The following is a 19,602-nucleotide window of genomic DNA, read 5'->3' on the forward strand; positions in this document are numbered from 1 at the left end:
TATAAATTGTTTGCATTTCTGTCAGGAGGCCCAAAGGAAAAAGCAGGCCTCACAGCAGCTGGGAAAACATGCTGCAAAAGAAGAATCAGGCAATTCTCTCTACGCACATCAGAGTTAGGGAAATGAAGCTTATCCAACATACTTTCAGCTGGAAAACAAGCCCTTTTAAATGGGTGGGGGAAAAAAACCCGTGATGGTTACATGGTTTCTTCCATATTTAAAGCACCCGAGGACTACAAAAACCTGCTGGCTATGGACCTGCAGCAAAGCAGCAGCTACTAAATGACGTGTGGAGTCTCTTGTTTTTCTGCAGCAGCATCGCAGCCCCCTCCAAGACAACACTCCCTCTACCAACAGGGGGCTGTGCTCCAGGGACAGCCAGCCATAGGAAGGAGGAGCAATACCTGAGGCAGCCTCCTGGACACACGTGCCCAGACTGCGTCCACCACGGGCTTCAGACTGGCTGCCTCCACTATCACTCTTGACTGCTGCCCCCCTCTCCCCTACAGCACCCCCACCTCACCCTCAGAAGACTGGCGTTTCTTCAAGCCAATCCGACCCCACTGAGGCCTTCTGGAGAAGGGAAAAAGCATCACAGCAAATACCCACGGCATTACATGAATGGGCTTTGGGACTGCAGGGTTTGTTAACCGAGGACTATAGCACTGTGTGTTCCCAGGTCGCGGGTCACTAAGGGACTAGAAATGAGCCGCTATGAAAACTAAATTGACATTCCATATCTAATCTCTCCCCAACTCCCACTCCCTCTCTTTCATGGCTCTACAAGATCCACCCTCCACTAACAGCACTTTGATCACATCGTCCCTACCTTGGGCCTGCAAGAGCTTCCCGGAGGGTCCGGATCAAATTCACTGTCTTTACTCTGCTTTGCAAAGCCCTCTTCCATCTGGGGTTTATTTATCTTCCTAGTCCTCTTTCCTCCAGCTTGGTCACACTTGTCTCCTGGCTGACCCTTCACACAGCTTCACTAATGTCATCCTCTGGCCCAGGATTACCTTTCTCCCTATGTCCACCCATTAGGTTCCGTGAGGGCCGAGTCAAGCCAAGATTCAGCTCCTTCATGAAGTAGTTCCCGACTGGGCCAAGTCAAAGGGACTGTCCCCTCTTCTCACTCCCTGTAGCAGTCACCATCAGCATCTCACTAACTGTCTAAGTTGGCTTCCCTTGCCCAAATCTTAGATTAGGGCTGTGGGTGCCCCTTCTGTACTTCCTCAGGCACAGCAACGCTCAATAAATATCTGCTGAATGAATGACCAGAGTCCAACCAAAGCAGTGACATCCCACCTGTCTTGGCACAAGTCTATGCCGAGGGAGCGGCTAATCAATGTGTTCAGAGAAGAGGGAAGAAACATCAGAGGATAAAGGGAAAGACCCTTGTCAGCTTTTTCTGCATGATGGCCAGGCAAAGGTTTTAGGCAGGAATTAGTCCAGAGAAAGAAGGAGGGGAAGAGGGAAGGACACGCACGGAAGGCAGGGCCACAGTGATGAAGGGTTTAGGGGCAAGGGTGCCTGCCTGGAGAAAAGACCCAAGCTGAGAGACATAAGCTTAGGTCAGAGTGGGTGCTGGCCTCGGGGGAGAAAAGGAGGTTTTTATGGAAGGTCAGAGGGCATTGGAGCCAAGATAGTCGTGGTAACAGAAGCAGCAACAGATGTTTTCTGCAGCAAAATCTGACACAAGAGGGGAGAAGAAGCCAAAAGAACAACCGTAGTCAAAGACAAGAGAAGAAAAAAATTGTGATCTATCTCACTTTCTTTAGGCTGAAATCTGGATCAGCTCCTCAGACAGAGGGAGCTTTTGAAACTTAAAATGCTTTTCATATGAACTTCTGATGGGAAATAAAACTGAAGAGTGCTTTTATGAGGCTATAGGGATTTGATCCGAGAAACTTTCTTAGCCTATTTCTCTTTGAAAACCAAATGCCAATGCCAGTTTGAAAACCCTCAGTACTCTAGAAATATAGACCCTGGACTAGAAGGACACTCAAAAGGTCATCTGGTGTCTCTCCTGGCCTTGAGGCTGGACCGCATGCTATAAGTTGTCCTAGAGAAAGGAGGCTGTCGGAGGCTGCACAAGAGCCTCCAGCAGGGCCTCAGGGCAGGGCCCCAGGCTCCGGAAACCTGTTTTGCTGGTTACATTATGGTCTAGCGATCCATCTTGGACTCCTTACCGGTAGTTGAAGCCTGTTTTCTTGGGGAAGTTGGAGAACACCAGTTCACCATCATTTCTATAGAAGAATCTCGTACAAACAGAGAAACTACACACATGAAGCCTTCTCTCCTCCACAATGAGTAGCCCTTCAACCTTCCCATAAATAGCTGTTGACATTTTCCTGTTATGTTACAAATTTTCTTCATCTCTTAAAAAAGTGACTACTACACCATGAAACAGAACATTTTTTTTTTTGTGAGGAAGATCAGCCCTGGGCTAACATCCACGCCAATCTTCCTCTTTTTGCTGAGGAAGACCAGCCCTGAGCTAACATCTATTGCCAATCCTCCTCCTTTTTTCCCCTTTTTCTCCCCAAAGCCCCAGTAGATAGCTGTATGTCACAGCTGCACATCCTTCTAGTTGCTGTATGTGGGACGCCGCCTCAGCATGGCCAGACAAGCGGTGCGTCGGTGCGCGCCCAGGATCTGAACCTGGGCCGCCAGTAGCGGAGACTTAACCGCTAAGCACACACTTAACCGCTAAGCCCCGGGGCCAGCCCCCCGAAATAGAACATTTGAGTAAGGGTCTTTCCAGTTCCCAAGAGCAAAGTGCCCTCAAAGCAGTAAAGCAAAGTAGGTAAGAGCAGAGATAGGGAAAAAGTCAAACAGACCTAGATTTCTTTATTTCGTGTTTCTTCTAAATTAACTTTTTATTATGAAAAAATTTAAACACACAAAAGTAGATAATATAATAAACCCCATGTACTCATCACTCATGTATAATAATAATCAACCCATGGCCAATCTTATCTATACCCTATCTACTCTCCCATCCTCTCTTCTCCAGTATAATTTTGAGAAGCAAATCCCAGATAACTCACCATTTGTAAGTATTTCAGTTTGTATCTCCAAAAGATAAGGACTCTTAAAACCTACCCTTCATACCAAAATCACACCTAAAACACACAAATAACAATAAGTGAGGAAGCCCTTGATTTGACTCCTGACGTTGTCACCTGCTAGCTGTGTGACTTTCAGCAGATAAGGAGTAGAAAGCCCTAAAACCCAGCCAGAGCTCTAATGGCAGGTAGCTAGACTTCTGCCTGTTTCCACTATGATGCCAACCTCCCACTTCAAGGAACCCTGCTGATCTTTGCTCTAACTTTCTGGTAGAACAGCACACTAGCTTTCGGTTGTGCTCCTCACCCCAACCTCAGCGGACTGGACTTAGTTTCTCAGCACTGCTCTGAGTTACCACGGTGATTCTGAGTCCATTTTCTCAAGGGACATTAGCATGTAGTGCAGACACAGAGCACACAGCTGCCATCTGGTTTCAAAAGAGATGGCAGGGCTGGTTTCCTAGCCTGTTACACTGGAGATGAAGGGCAGTGGGTGTTGTGGGTGTGGGTGGTTGACCCCACTTGGAACAGTACAATGGCCACAGATACAGATATGCATTTCTAATTGTGGTCTGGGAGAAGGTCATGTGGCCTACAGGGACTAGAGAGGTGACAGAGGCCCTTCTCACTCTCTGTATGTTAGTCTCGAAGTCAGGGAGGACACTAAGGAGTAAAAGGCCATTTACGTTTCTCAGCCACCACAGAGGAATCGGAAAATGACCTTGAATTCAACAGTAAACACAAGAAATTTCACCCAGCGGCAGCTTTAGCCTAGGCTTCACTCTTATTTTGCTCGATGCTCTGAACATTCCTCTTTGCTAGTGCATCCCTTGCCCACATCCCTCCTCCCTGACACAGACACTCACGGGGATATAGGGTGTTTTCATGCTTGTGTTATTACCATAGCAACAATTTCTCTTTTACCTAGAAGGCTAGAAGCCCTGCAGGGCTCTGTGCTGAGAATGCAAAGAGGGGATACTACCACCCTGCACTCCACCCCACCCCATGCATGATGCATGCACATGCATGAGGCAGACACACGCACACTCCTTTCTCAAGGACATCACAATGAGAATCACTAAAACAAATTAAGATGCTGGCACCTGGTAACACACAATTAACGTAAAGACAAAAAGGAGATAAATGACTCTATAAAAAGATATTTTGTAGATATCAATTCTTGAGAGATTTTTTCATGCGAGATTTATAAAGATTTCGAATCAAAATGTATCTCTCCTTTGAAGAGACCACAGACACAAAAAAATGCTATTAAGTTATTTTAGCAAAACATATAAAGGCACTAAACAAATAACGTGTGGTTTCCAGAAAGAGAGGCACTCAAAGCTTATGATCCCCGTATGATTTGTGAACAGGGTTAGGCTGAGATGAGTCTGATAAGCAATGGCTAATGGTGGCCACAAAAACCATGAAAAAGGGTCAGAGTTTCTATTTTAATAAAGTGCCCATTTAAACCTGTTAAAAACCCACAGAGTCTTTTTCTTTAAGGACTACAGACAGTGTATTTTAGTAGAGACCAAAACAACAAAAGAGAGACAAGGAGGTATGTCCTTTCACTATAAGGACAGTAAAAAGTGAGCAGCACAGACCTCCAGGCCTGCCTGCTGCACTGGGGGTGGGTGGTGTGGGCAGGACTCAAAGGTCAGCGCCCTCCCAGGATGACAGAAAACACCACCAATGAGTCATGGAGACAAACCATGAATTTTTATCTTCACTTTGTGACTAATTCTGAGTTCGCCAGCAAAATGTACTATCTTTTTGGTTTCTAGGCCCTTCCTACACTCATCTCTTTGAATATCATTCCCTGAGATGCCAGTCCTTCTGGATAGGGATAAAAAATCAATGAGAAAACTGAGAGAAGGGGACACGGCAGTGCTGTGGACCAGGAAACTTGAGACATGGAGAGCAAACCCACGGGGCAGCCTTCATAGGACAAACCTCTCCCCAGGGTAGCTCGGGATCCTTTCCTTAAGCTTGAACAACGTGGACTAAAGCGAGAGTGGTCATTTCATACAGAACGTATTGGTTAGCAAAGTTCAGCTTCAAAAAACTCTATCCTTCCCATTGCTGCATGCTAGCAAAAAATGAGTTTTTGGAGTACATGGTTTAAAAACCTAACATAAGGGAGGAGTCATCTTTTGGTCTCCTGATGGGACTTTACATCTGCCCACTTTAGGGGAACTCCACTCTCTTGTGGTAGCAGACTGTACAAACCCAGGAGAAGTTCCAAATCCCTTTCCTCACCTGAGTCTGCAGCGCACCCGCACACACAGTCGGCATCAGTCTCCACTGTCCTTGTCAGGCAGCCACCGTTCACTGACTTAGGAAGTGCCAGGCCCTGGAGTCAGCGCTTTACCTACATTGGGCCATTTACATCTCCCCACCACATCCCAGTGTGTTTACTGAGACACAAATGACATGCCATTTACTTTTCACCAAAGCTCTACAAGGTATGTACAATCGTTCTCATTTTACAGATAAAGAAAATGTGGCTCAGGGAGATGACGTATTTACCCTACGTCACAAAGCCAAGTGGTAGAAGAGCTGGAATTAAAGCATGACCAGGTTTAATGCCAAAATCTCTTGTCTTAACCGTTATGCAAGACTGTCTCCTCAGCTGCAGTGTAAGCGACAGCCAGGGATTTCTTTGCTATTTACAGCCTCATGGCATCTAGCACAGGGCTGGACCCACAGCAGCACATCAGTGAATACCCCTCACATAACTGTCTGCAAAAGAACTCTCAAAAAAGAGAACTTACTAATAACAGCCAGCGTAAGTACTTGTCCTAAGCAATGCTCACAAAGGAGAAGCGAGAAGCCTCTTCATTCTGAACTGAACAGGAAGTTCTGTGATTTGTCTCCTGGAAGGTGACAAGATTTTAACCATCTAACACAGCTTCACTGAGTGAGGAAAAAAGCACCGGAACATTCTCTGGGGGCAAGGCAGAGTAATGCCCATTTCCTGGGGATCAGGGAAATTGGTAAACACCTAAGTCCACACTGACAGCTCAGGCTGTCTGGACTGCCTTGGCTCTGAAATGTACTCCACCACCTGCTGGAAAGTCAGCAGTCAACCTCTGAGAGTTCCAAGGGGAGAAATCTGAGGGCTGCGCCAGCCCTTGGGGGGAGCAGGTATGGCCGAGACACCTGTGCCACTTACCAGCCCTCTAGCCTCCTTTAAGGCTAAGAGAGGGAGGCAGTTGTCACCAGTCAGTGCCTGAAGCCAAAGATAAAGGGGATGAAATATAGGAATAACAACTATTTCTGTAGGGCTGAGGGGAAACAAAACTAAATGTTTTATTCATATTGGCATTTTGTTTAACACACGTAAAATTTTATGTTTCCCTAATTGGGTAGATTTTTTATTTTTCATTTTTTTGTGAGGAAGATCAGCCCTGAGCTAACATCCCTGCCAATCCTCCTCTTTTTGCTGAGGAAGACTGGCCCTGGGCTAACATCTGTGCCCACCTTCCTCCACTTTATATGGGACGGCGCCACAGCATGGCCTGACAAGCAGTGCATCTCCGTGCGCCCGGGATCTGAACCCAGGCGACCAGCAGCGGAGCGTGCGTACTTAACCGCTATGCCATGCGGCTGGCCCCTATGTCCCTTTTAAACAAGCACTGCAAACACTAGCAGAGATGGCATTTGACTTTACTGGGAAGGCAGGGTAGGAAGAGAGGTAAGCAATATTTGCCTTTGGTTGCTTTTATTCTACTTGGAAACACACACACATCCACTGAAAGAACCAGGTTCTCTACTTACAGTATTTGATAGGTTAAGATGTCAAGTAAGGAAGTGTGTGTAATTCTCAACCAAAATCTTTCAAGGACTGAAAAGCCTATGATGAATGGATTTACTATGCTGGTTTACTATGAGGAATTTTAAAAAGTGGAAACTGACAAAAATGGAGCTAAATCCTGAAACCCTGTTGCTACATACCAGCTCTGCTCAGTGCTTGATGAGAGGATGGCTCACAGGGATGGCATTTAGGATCTACTCTGGGACTGTATTTGGGGCAGGGAGGCCTCCCTTCGAGTTCTCAGCTCCACCATTTACTACCACCCAACTTCACATGTCAGTGTCTACTTCACAGGGTGGCTGTGGGACCAATGGGAGCTGAGAGATCTGCAAGGCACCCTACCCAATGCACCTGCATACCACTGTGGCCTGAGGTCTTAAGCTATTCAGCCGGAACCCGTGGACTCTGAAGGATGTCACTTACCTGGAGAGAGGCAGGGGCAGGCCGAATCCCTGGGAAGGAATTCTCACCCTTCTCAAAGGGTGACTCACAAAGGAAGTCCACCCTTTGTGGACTTGCATTATGCAGCACGGACTTCCACACCAGTAAATGAGCCCTCATTTGGTGACTTAACAATCCTTTTGTTACCCAGATATTTGGTTCTCATCAATGTTACTTCCTGAATAAAGGTTCTCCCTGATAGTGAGAACAAGAGGATGAAGCTTCATTCACACCTAGATAAATGTAAAGGCCTGTGCTCAGCACAGGAGTCAGCTGACTGGCTGGGCCTCAAATTATAGTGCTGCTAATAAGTGCCACCCATCCACTGTCACAGCTGGAGCCGCCCTGGCACTGGCAGCTGGTCCAGACTCATTTACATTCTCTTCACGCAGCCAATCAGCTACTCTAGGCAGCTGCAGATGCCTATTGTTTAGTAACAAATTGGTTCACTGCAGATGTGAATTTTGGTTCTATTTCACTACAATCGAGTCAATAACAGTGAATGCTCAAAAGATAGGATGGGGCCTGGAAAAGGTGGAAAAAGATAAGTAAGGAAGAGAGTTGGAGGATGAGAAAGAGACATAAAAACAACTATTAAGTGACATCGGGAAAAGATGAGTGCTTACACATTCACAGGCTCCATTAAAAGATACTAAACTAGGTGTTCTTCAGAATTATTCTGATTAAAGTCTCACCACCTGATGGTTTCCCTTCCTCAGGAGTTGCTGCTGAGTATTCTGAAACCTCTACCTTGTGGCCCTGGCTACCTTTCCGGAAAGTTTTACTTACATACCTCTAAGTTTATGGAGGAAAGTTATGGTTCTGGAAAGGTGGAGAAAGAATTAACAGGAAGTTTCTGACCGTAAGAAGAAATAGTCCAGAAGCATTGCCTGCAAATTTTTTTATCTAACAGCCTGCAGTCCCACACCAAACATATCCAACTCATTCCTAAAAGCAGCACGCTGAAAAGAAACTGATGAATCCTTTGTCTGAGAACATGCGCTGAGGGCCTTGACAAAAGCATTCCATCGTATCAATGAAACAAAGACTCACTCTCCATTTCATCAAAGATATAATGTCTTATTCTTCAGGGATTTCAGGGGAATGATTCCAGGCATTCAAGCCCTCTAGATAATGCATTAATATAAAGGCCTCATGTTAGCGTGACAAGTTCCTGGAAATCTAACCAGAGTTTAGATTACTGGCAAAGATACTGTAATGCAGAAGCAGATACCCTTAGTCTCATACGGGCCAAAATTAGCTTGTGGGTCATTTCTTAAACGTTAGGAATCCTCAAGGATTAATGGATGGTTTAGCCATCTACCTGAAGAGAAAGGATGCCATGAAGAATTTGTACAAGTGAGAAAGGTAAAAGCGTATGCCCTAACAACACTGACAATGTTGATGTTAAATTCTGAATGCATGTAGTGGCTTGCTTTGGTACTAAGCCTAAAAGAATTCTGTCAGTCCTGCTTACAAAATAGTGTTTTGCTGACACACATACTTTTGAAATGCCTAAGAAAAACACCTTTTCTCACGGAGTATCGGTGCCACCTAGCGGCGACTCTTTCCATAGCTCATAACAAGGACAGAAAGGCTTGGCTGTAATTGTAATCTCCCTGCAACCTGCTGTCACTGCCTCAGGTACACATGAGACACAGTTTTCACTTTATTTTCCATAGTGGGTCAAATACCTGCAGACCTTACCCTAACAGCAGAAAGTGAGTCTAGAATGTGAATGCTATTATCCACAGGTGAGCGTCAAGTTCTGAAGCACACGGTGATCGATAATGCCTTAGGACGCATTCTCTTCACTGTAAAACATTACTGAGGGACATAAAAAGATTTGAATAAATGGAAAGACATATTTTGAACTTACATAGCATGACTCAATAACTTTAAGGTAATAATCTCCCTAAACTCATCTATAAATCTGATGAGACTAATCAAAATGCTAGTGGCATTCTGTAACTCCCGTGACCCCTAAACGGCCCCACCCTGGCCTTCCTGAGCTCCCCGTCGGGTTCCCTGTCCTCTGCCCATCCCCAGGGCTTCCTCCTTTCAATGCTTCTTACTCCTGACTCCAAAATCCAGCCCAGATCTCTCCTTGTGTTCCTGACCCCAGTCATTTACCAAATAATCACTGAGAACTTTCTGTGTCCCTGGCACTGGGAAAACATAAGTACACTGAATACCTCCACCCTCAAAACTCCACACGTCCAAAACAGAACTGATCTTCTTCTCTCCTGGAATCTTTTTCTATTCTATTTCCAATTTTGTGTGAATAGCATCATCACTCACTTAGTGGCCCAAACCAGAGAACTTGGACTTCTCCCCAGCCCCACAGTCAGAATATCTCCTTGGAATCCTATCTCGAAATTATCTGTCAAATCTGTTCCTTTTTCTCCACCCCCATAGTCAGTTTTGGTTCTCATGATCTGTATCTGTCAGGATGTGCTAGGCTATGCTGTTGCAACAAATTCAAACTTCAGTAGCTCCAAACAGACTTATTTCTACATGTCCATCTTAGCAGAAGGACAAGCGACCGTGAACCACACGCTCTCTTTTATTGTGGTAAAAACCATATAACATGAAATCTGCCCTATTAATACCACATTTTTAAGTGTACAGTACAGTATTGTTAACTATATGTGCATTGTTGTACAGCACATCTCTAGAACTTGTGCATCTTGCATGACTGAATACTATATGACAACTCCTTATTTCTCCCTCCCCCAGTTCCTGGCAACCACCATTCTACTTTCGCCTTCTACGAGTTTGACTACTTTAGATACCTTCTATAAGTGGAATTATACAGTATTTGTCTTTTCGTGACTGGCTGATCTCACTTAGTATAATGTCCTCAAGGTTCATCCATATTGTAGCATGACAGGATCTCCTCTTTTAATACTGAGTAATATTCCACTGTATGAATAGACCACATTTTCTGTATCCATTCATCCGTCGATGGACATTTAGGTTGTTTCCGTATCTTGGCTATTGTGAATGCTGCTGCAATGAACATGGGAATACAAATATCTCTTCAAGATCCTGTTTTCGATTCTTTTGGCTAAATATCCAGAAGTGGGATTGCTAGGTCATATGGTAGTTTTATTTTTAATTTTTTGAGGACACTCCATACTATTTTCCATAGCGGCTGTACCATTTTACATTCCCACCAACAATGCACAAGGGTTTCAATTTCTCCACATCCTTGCCAAGACTTGTTATTTTCTGTTTTTTTTTTTTTTTTTTTTCCCCTGATAGTGGGCATCCTGATAGATGTGAAGTGATATTTCACTGTAGCTTTGATTTGCATTTCCCTGATAACTAGTGACATCAAGCACCTTTTCATATACATGTTGGCCATTTCTATATCTTCTTTGGAGAAATGTCTGTTCAGGTCCTTTGCCCATTTTTTAACCGGGTTATTATTGTTATTTTTTTTTGGTTTGTTATTGAGTTGTAGGAGTTCCTTACGTATTACGGCTATTAACCCCTTTATCAGATATACGGTTTTCAAATACTTTCTCCCATTCCCTAGGCTGCCTTTTCACTCCGTTGTTTCCTTTGCTGCCTAGAAGCTTTTTACTTTGATGTAGTCCCATCTGTGTATTTTTGTTTTGTTGTCTGTGCTTTTAGTGTCATATCCAGGAAACCATTACCAGGACCAAAGTTACGAAACTTTTCCTCTATGTTTTCTTCTAGCAGTTTTATAGTTTCCAGTCATATGTTTAAGTCTTTAATCCACTTTGAGTCGATTTCTGCATATGGCATAAGATAATGTCCAATTTCATTATTTTGCACATGGTTATCCAGTTTTCCCAGCACCATTTGTTGAAGAGACTATCCTTTCCCCATTGTGTAGTCCTGGCACCCCCGACTGTTTATGTACGAGTTTATATCTGGGCTCTCTAGTCTGTTCCATTAGTCTATATGTCTGGCTTTATGCCAGTACCATACTGTTTTGATTACTGTAGCTTTGTAATGCTTTGAAGTCAGGAAGTGTGAGGCCTCCAGCTTTGTTCTTTTTTCTCAAGATTGTTCTCACTATTTGGGGTCCTTTTTGATTCCATATGAATTTTAGGATTGTTTTTCTGTTTCTGCAAAAAATGCCATTGGGCTTTTCATAGGGATTGCATCGAATCAGTAGATGCCTTTGGGTAGAATGACATTTTAATAATATTAAATCTTCCAGCCCATGAACATGGATGTCTTTCTACTTATTTGTGTCTTCTTTAATTTCTTTCATCAACGTTTTATGGTTTTCACTGTACTGGAGGTTTTCACCTCCTTGGTTAAGTTTATTCCTAAGTATCTTATTCTTTTTGATGCTACTGTAAATGGGATTGTTTTAATTTCCTTTTTGGATTGTTCATTGTTAGCATATAGAAACACAACTAATTTCTGTATGTTCATTTTGTATTCTGCAACTTTGCTGTATTTATTAGTTCTAACAGTTTTTTGGTATAATCTTGACAGTATTCTACATATAAGATCATGTCATCTGCGAGCAGAGAAAATTTACTTCTTCCTTTCTGATCTGGATGCCTTTTATTTCTTTTTCTTGCTTACTGTTCTGGCTAGGACTTCCAGTATTATGTTAAATACAAGTGGCGAGAATGAACATCCTTGCTTTTTTCTTGATCTTAGTGGAGAAGTTTTTAGTTTTTCACTGTTTAGTGTATTAGCTGTAGCCTTTTAATATATGGCCTTTACTATGTTAAGGTAATTTCCTTCTATTCCTAATTTGCTGAGTGTTTTATTATGAAAGGGTGTTGAATTTTGTTAAATGTTTTTTCTGTATCTAGTGAGATGATCATATGATTTTTATCCTTCATTCTGTTAATGTGGGGTATCACACCAACTGATTTTTGTTCAACCACCCTTGCATCCCAGGGATAAATTCGATTTGATCATGGTATATGATCTTTTTAAATGTACTGCTGGGGCCAGCCCCGTGGCTTAGCAGTTAAGAGCACACGCTCCGCTACTGGCAGCCCGGGTTCAGATCCCGGGCGCGCACTGACGCACCGCTTCTCCGGCCGTGCTGAGGCCGTGTCCCACATACAGCAACTAGAAGGATGTGCAACTACGATGTACAACTATCTACTGTGGCTTTGGGGCGGGGGGGAGGAGGAGGATTGGCAATAGATGTTAGCTCAGAGCCGGTCTTCCTCAGCAAAAAGAGGAGGATTAGCACGGATGTTAGCTCAGGGTTGATCTTCCTCACACACACACACAAAAAAGCTAAAAAAAAAAATGTGCTGCTGAATTCAGTTTGCTATCATTTTGTTGAGGACTTTTACATCTACATTCATCACAGACATTGGTCTGTAGTTTTCTTTTCTTGTGGTGTCTCTTTCTGGCGCTGGTATTAGGGTGATGCTGGCCTCACAAAATGTACACCTAAGAAGAGTGTGTATCTTGCTCTTGTTGGGTGCAATGTTCTGTATATGTCTTATGTCCATCTGGTCTATAGTGTTGTTCAAGTCCTCTGTTTCCTTACTGATCTTCTGTCTGCTTGTTCTATCCATTATTGAAAGAGGAGCAGTGAAGTCTCCTACTGTTATTGTATTGCTGTCTATTTCTCCCTTCACATTGGCCAATGTTTGCTTCATATGTTTGGGTGCACTGATGTTGGGTGCATATATGTATTCACCCCTGTTATATCTTCCTGGTGAGTTGACCCTTTTATCATTATATAATGTCCTTGGTCTCTTGTAATTTTTTTTTTTTTGAGGAAGATTGGCCCTGAGCTAACATCTGTTGCCAGTCTTCCTCTTTTTCCTTTGTTCCCTCCCCAAAGCCCCAATACACAGCTGAATATCCCAGTCGTAGGTCCTTCTAGTTCTTCTATGTGGGACACCACCTCAGCTTGGCTTGATGAGTGGTGAGTAGGTCTGCGCCTAGGATCCGAACCTGCAAACCCCAGGCCACCGAAGCGGAACGCGTTAACTTAACCGCTACGCCACCGGGCCAGCCCCTCTTGTAACAGTTTTTGACTTAGACTGTTTTGTATGATATAAGTATGGCCACCCTAGCTCTCTTTTGGTTACCATCTGCATGGAATATCTTTTTCTATCCTTTTGAAAAAAAATTTTTTTTAATTTAATTTAATTTTTTCCCCCAAAGCCCCAGTAGATAGTTGTATGTTATAGATGCACATCCCTCTAGTTGCTGTATGTGGGATGCGGCCTCAGCATGGCCGGAGAAGCGGTGTGTCGGTGCACGCCCAGGATGTGAACCCGGGCTGCCAGCAGCAGAGCGCGTGCACTTAACCGCTAAGCCACAGGGCCGGCCCTTTTTTTCTATCCTTTTGCTTTCAGCCTATGTGTGCCCTTAAATCTGAAGTGAGTCTTTTGTAGGAAAAATATAGTCATGCATTGTACAATGATGTTTTGGTCAATGATGGACAACATATACAATGGTGGCCCCATAAGTAACATAAAGCCTAGCTGTATAGTAGGCTATACCATGTAGGTTTGAGTAAGTACACTTATGATGTTTGCACAGGGATGAAACTGCCTAACGATGCACTCTCAGAATGTATCCCCATCATTAAGTGACAGCATGGCTGTAATTGGATCTTGGGTCTTTTTTTAATATATTCAGCCACTCCGTGTCTTTTGATTGGGGAGCTTAATCCATTTACATTTAAAGTAATTACTGATAAGGGAGAATTTACTATCGCCATTTCCCCCCCATCTTGTAGCCTTTTTCTCTCTCTTGCTGTCTTCCTTTGTGTTTTGTTGACTTTTTTGTAGTGACATGCTTTGATTCCTTTTTAACTTTCTTTTGTGCATATTTATAACAATCTATTTTAAGCTGATAACTTCGATCACATACAAAAATTCTACTCTTTTACCCCCCCTTTTATGTTACTGATGTCACAAATTACATTTTTATATTGTGTATCCATTAACGTATTTTTATATAGTTATGTTTTACACTTTTGTCTTTTAAATTCTATACCAGAGTTAAAAGTGATTACATACACACACATCACAGTATTCTGTGTTTGTCTATATATCTACCTTTACCAGTGAGCTTTATACCTTCATGAGCTTTTGTGTTGCTATCCAGCTCCTTTCATTTCAACTTGAAGGACTTCCTTTAGCATTTCTTGTAAGGCACGTCTAGTGGTGATGAACTCCTACAGTTTTTGTTTATCTGAGAATGTCTTAATTCCTCCCTCACTTTTGAAGCACAGGCATGCCAGATATCCTTCTTGATTGACAGTTTTTTCTTTTATTCTTTAGCACTTTGAGTACATCATCTTACTCTCTTCTGTCCTGCTAGGTTTCTGTTGAGAAATCCACTGAGGATCTTACAGGAGCTTCAATGTACATACAAGTTGCTTTTCTCTTGCTGTTTTCAAAATTCTCTTTGACTTCTGACAATTTGATTATAAAGTGTCTGGCTTCATCTTAAGTGGGTTACATTTGGCTTCTTGAACCCGGAAGTCCACTTCCTTCCCCAGCTTTCGGAAGTTTTGGGCCACTGTTTCCAAATAAGCTTTCTGCTTCTTTTTTTCTCTCTCTCTCCTCCTTCTGGGACTGTCATAATGCGTACCTTGGTCTACCTGATGCTGTCCTATATGTCCCTTAAGCTTTCCTCACCCTTCATTCTTTTTTCTTTTTGCTCTTTGGACTAGATAATTTCAAATGACCTGTCTTGGAGTTCAGTGATTCTTTCTTCTGCTTGATCAAGTCTGCTGTTGAACCCCTCTAGTACAATTTTCACTACTGTAAAAGTTACCGTATTCTTCAGCTCCAAATTTTGTTCTGTTCTTTTAAATATTTTCTCTTTGTTGTTACTCTCATTTTGTTCATGTATAATTTTCCTGAGCTCATTGAGCATCTTTATGATGATTATTTTGAATTCTTTGTCAGGTAATTCACATACCTCCATTTCTTCAGCATTGGTTTCTAGAGATTTATTTTGTTCCTTTGGTTAGACCATGTCTCTTCTTGTGCCTTGTTACTTTGTGTCGGGATCCACACATCTGAAAAAACACGTCTGGGGGCCTCTCATACCTCTTCTCTGGATATGTCTTCTCTGGACTTATGTGTGTAAACTCCCAATTAAAGAGGTTATGCTGATTTCTCTTTTTCAGGAACTTGTAATTTCTTGCTCCCTCTAGTGTCTGTCTATAGTACTGAAGGTTCTCTGGAGATGCTCTAAGCTGCTCAGCTTTTTTGTTCTCAGCACCCCCGGGCATCTACAGTATGGCGTCTCATCAGCACACTGAGTTGGGCAAGAGAGAAACCAGTCCTTTGGAGAACCCCCCAAGAAGCTGGAACACTGGTGCATGCTCCACTCTCCTTTCTCCTGAAAGAGAAGCCACGGAGCTGTAATAGCCTCTGTCTGCTATACTCCAGGTCCTCTGGAGTAGCAGCAAGCCTCCCAGCTCTCTTTTGTTCTCAGAGGCCTCCAGGCATCTAGAGTATGTGGGGTCCTGTCAGTGCTCCAAGTCAGGAGAGACAGAAACCAGTTCTTTGGGCAGTCCTCCAAAAACTGGAATGTTGGACTGACGCACACTCCAACTCTTTCCACACTAAGTAGAGGAGAGGGGCAGTGGTGAGTGAGGGTATGCTAGTCCAAACTGTTGCCTTTGCTCTCAGGAGTCTCAACCTGGTGCCTTTTCCCGTAAGTGCTTAGATTCAGGAAAGACAGAAGCCAGCGCTTTGGGTAGTCCCCTGAGAAGTCTGGATGTTAGCTGCTTCAGTCTTCTCTTTCCCTCCCTAGGGAAAAGCCAAGAGTTAGGAGTTTCCTCTCAATTTCACTGCATGTGTTGGTGGGAGGGGCTCTGGTGAATGAGTTCCATGAATTCTCCTACAGGCTTGAGTGCAGCTGGCTTTGCACTGTTGGGAGTGCAGGAGCCTCTTAACTGGTGTCTAGATTTCTCGCAAGGGAACTGGTCTGTGTATTGTTGAATTGGTGTTTCTGTGGGGGAAGGAGGGTCTGGGACTGCCTATTGCACCATCTTGCTGACATCATCTTGAAGTATGTTTTTACCACTTTTTCTTCAAGTGACCTATCTCACCCACACTCACATTTCACTGGCCAAAGGAAGCTACAAGGCCACCTCCAAGTTCAACAGGGCATGTATATTCCTCCCACAGACAGGAAGCAGGATTATCTGGTGATTCTGTCGAGGATCTTAAGAGCCTCTGGGAAGCTTTCACTGACATCCCAGGTTGGATGTTCTCAAGACACTCCTGGGATGTTATTTCAGAGTCACATGTGCCCTCATGCCTGCCTGTAACTGTCTTTGGAGAATAATGGCTTTCCCTTCTCTTTGGCCTTCCAAATCATATGTGAGCAGTTTCACTGGTAAAGTCTAATTTGGAATCATACAGGAAATGTAGTTCCCAGCTCCATCTTGGCAATTCATGGAGACTCCAGAGGCGGTGGCAGTGACATGCATCTCTCACAGGGATTACTCGACAGCCAAACAGATCTTCTTGATATTTCAATCCCCTTGTCCCCTTGCCTCAGAATGGTGTCCAAGGCCTACATGGCCCTGGCTCCATCCAGCTCATGAGCCTTCCCCTTCATGCTCTTGGTACCTGTCAGTGTCCAGGACGCTACTCTCCTCGGACCTAGAACATTCCAACATACTCACTTTCACTTCACTCCTACTCTTTCCTTCCCTTGGCTATTGCCTCCTTGCTCTCTGTATCCTAGCTCAGGCACTGCCTTCCCAGGCATTCCAGTGCCTGACACACTGGAAACACATAAGGACGGTCAGTTACTCTGCTTAGTTCCAAGATGCCTGAGATTGTTGGGATAATTGTTATAGCAACAGCCTAGGGTGGGGACAAATTATTAAATGGATACATCACTTGTAAGAATACATCCAGATTTTACAAAGAAATGTTAATGTTGAAAACAAAAGGAACAAAGTTTTAGTCCTTTAATTTAGTTTCTTCTTCCTTTTCCAACATCTACTTTAATTTCTTCATTCCCCCATAAGGCAGAGATATTATAACGTTTACCTCTGATCATGCTATTTTAGAAAAATGGCTTAAAACATACTTGTCTGGGTGGACGCCAATATTTGTTAAAAAATCTAAGTGGCTTATAAATAGTTGACAAATTTTAAGACATTCTTAGTTCACAGACTAGCAGTCTAGTTAAAGAGAAGAAAGATTTTTTCTACAAGGCAAATGAAACCAGGATCAAAATGAATAGGGAACCCACCAGCTGGGAAAAAATATTTGCAAACCATGTATCTGACAAGGGATTAATCTCCATAATATATAAATAACTCACACAACTGAATAACAAAAAAACAAACCACCCAATCAAAAAATGGGCAGAGGAAATGAACAGACACTTCTCCAAAGAAGATATACAGATGGCCAATAGGCACATGAAAAGATGCTCAACATCACTAGTCATCAGGGAAATGCAAATCAAAACCATACTAAGATATCACCTTACACCCATTAGAATGGCTATAATCACCAAGGGAAAAACCAACAAATGCTGGAGAGGCTGTGGAGAAATGGGAACCCTAATCCACTGCTGGTGCAGCCTCTATGGAAAACAGTATGGAGATTCCTCAAAAAATTAAAAATAGAAATACCTTATGATCCAGCTATCCCACTACTGGGTATCTACCCAATGAACCTGAAATCAACAATCCAAAGAGGCTTATGCACCCCTATGTTCATCACAGCATTATTCACTATAGCCAAGACATGGAAGCAACGCAAGAGTCCCTCGACTAATGACTGGATAAAGAAGATGTAGTATATATATACCATGGAATACTACTCAGCCATAAAAAAAGATAAAATCGTCCCATTTGCAACAACATGGCTGGACCTGGAGTGTATTATGTTAAGTGAAATAAGCCAGAAAGAGAAAGACAAACACTGCATGATTTCACTCATAAGTGGAAGATAAACCAACACACAGACACACAGAACTGTTTGGTGGTTACCAGGGGCTAGGGGGGTGGGGAGTGGGCACAAAGGGTGGAGGGATGCACTTATATGGTGACTGATAAACAATAATGTACAACAAAAATTGCACACACACACACAAAAAACCAAATAAGCAAAAACAAAAAAACCAAAAAACAAAACAAAACAAAAAGTAGCTGAAGTGACAGCATTAATTTTCTAAAGGGAATCTTATAATTTGCAAAAATGTTTACATGTTTTTGTGAAAAATATTTCTGGAAATGTTCTCTAATAGAAAATTAGAAAAAAAAAAAAAGAAGAAATATTTTCAGCAGCAGGGTGGCTAGACAGCTTTGGTCTCACCTGACACAATCTGTTCTTATAAGAACAGCTGAGTGAATACACTACCAGACGCGATAGAGATGTTACCATAATGCCCAGTACTTTAATCACAGAAGTGTCCTCTGGACCTTGAAAATGGCAGGAAGTATGTGCGTGTGTATGTGTATGTGCGCGCACGCAGAGTGGAGGTATCTGAGCACAACAGGGTGGTGAAAAGAGCAAGGAAGAAAGATGCTGGCACAATGGAAAACACACAAAACCTTTCATATTTTACATTACAATATCTGCCCTTACAGGAAGATGGCATAGAACAGGGATCCAGAGCTTTGTGACTGGAATTCCCCAAGTTGCCTCCATCTCTGTAACTATGTCAACCACCACTCACAATGTACCAATCTTCATTTGCTTTCAAGAAAAGGAGAGCACACAAATCCTTCTCATGGGTCAGCATGCAGATAACCAGCAGATATCTGTGCCATCAGGGTAGCCCATAATACCATAATTCAAACATAAATCTAGAAAGAAATTTGCCTCTGTACCTTTCGGCAGCGAGGATTGGGACAACTGAACCTCTTCACATCACTGTCCAACAGAGCAGGAAAGCTACAGGAGGGGCATCTAGAGTCAAAACAGCAGAAAGGACATCACTCAGAGTATTAAGGCCTGATGTGGTTCTACATGACTGTTCATACTAAGATGGAGTTTTCAGCTGGACAGCATATATACACGTATATATACATATATATATATATAAAGTTATATCTCCTTTTACTCCTTACTTTGCATTAGAACAGAGACTGAGGCTCTCCTTTGTGCTGACTCTTACCAGGAAATGCAGGTGCCATTCTAGGTCCTGCCTCAGTGTAAACCATTCAATGAACATCTATCCCCTACCCTTCTGACAACTCCTTGCACATGTCACTTTTCCTCTAACACAACGCACAGTGATTGTATCTACAAAAGCCAGATGATTAAGAGGTGCCAAAGAATGTAGCTAAAAATCTGAACTGCA

At 43.1% G+C, this 19,602-nt stretch overlaps 1 protein-coding gene across 6 annotated transcripts in view; it reads right to left on the reverse strand.

Annotated features, from left to right (window-relative positions):
• The window catches only part of RNF216 (ring finger protein 216), a 169,005-nt gene that overhangs the window by 78,716 nt on the left and 70,687 nt on the right, over window positions 1-19,602 (reverse strand). For all 6 annotated transcript variants that reach the window (XR_015548602.1, XM_087417509.1, XM_004440870.3 and 3 more), the window contains exon 13: window positions 19,130-19,208. Coding sequence is in view for 5 of the 6 variants with exons in the window: in XM_087417509.1 (XP_087273635.1) it covers window positions 19,130-19,208 (79 nt within the window). In the remaining variant the exon portion in view is untranslated. The remainder of the gene's footprint in view (window positions 1-19,129; window positions 19,209-19,602) is intronic.

Source organism: Ceratotherium simum, chromosome 26, assembly GCF_057802395.1.
Source record: "Ceratotherium simum simum isolate JZ-2026a chromosome 26, ASM5780239v1, whole genome shotgun sequence".
NCBI lineage: Eukaryota > Metazoa > Chordata > Mammalia > Perissodactyla > Rhinocerotidae > Ceratotherium > Ceratotherium simum.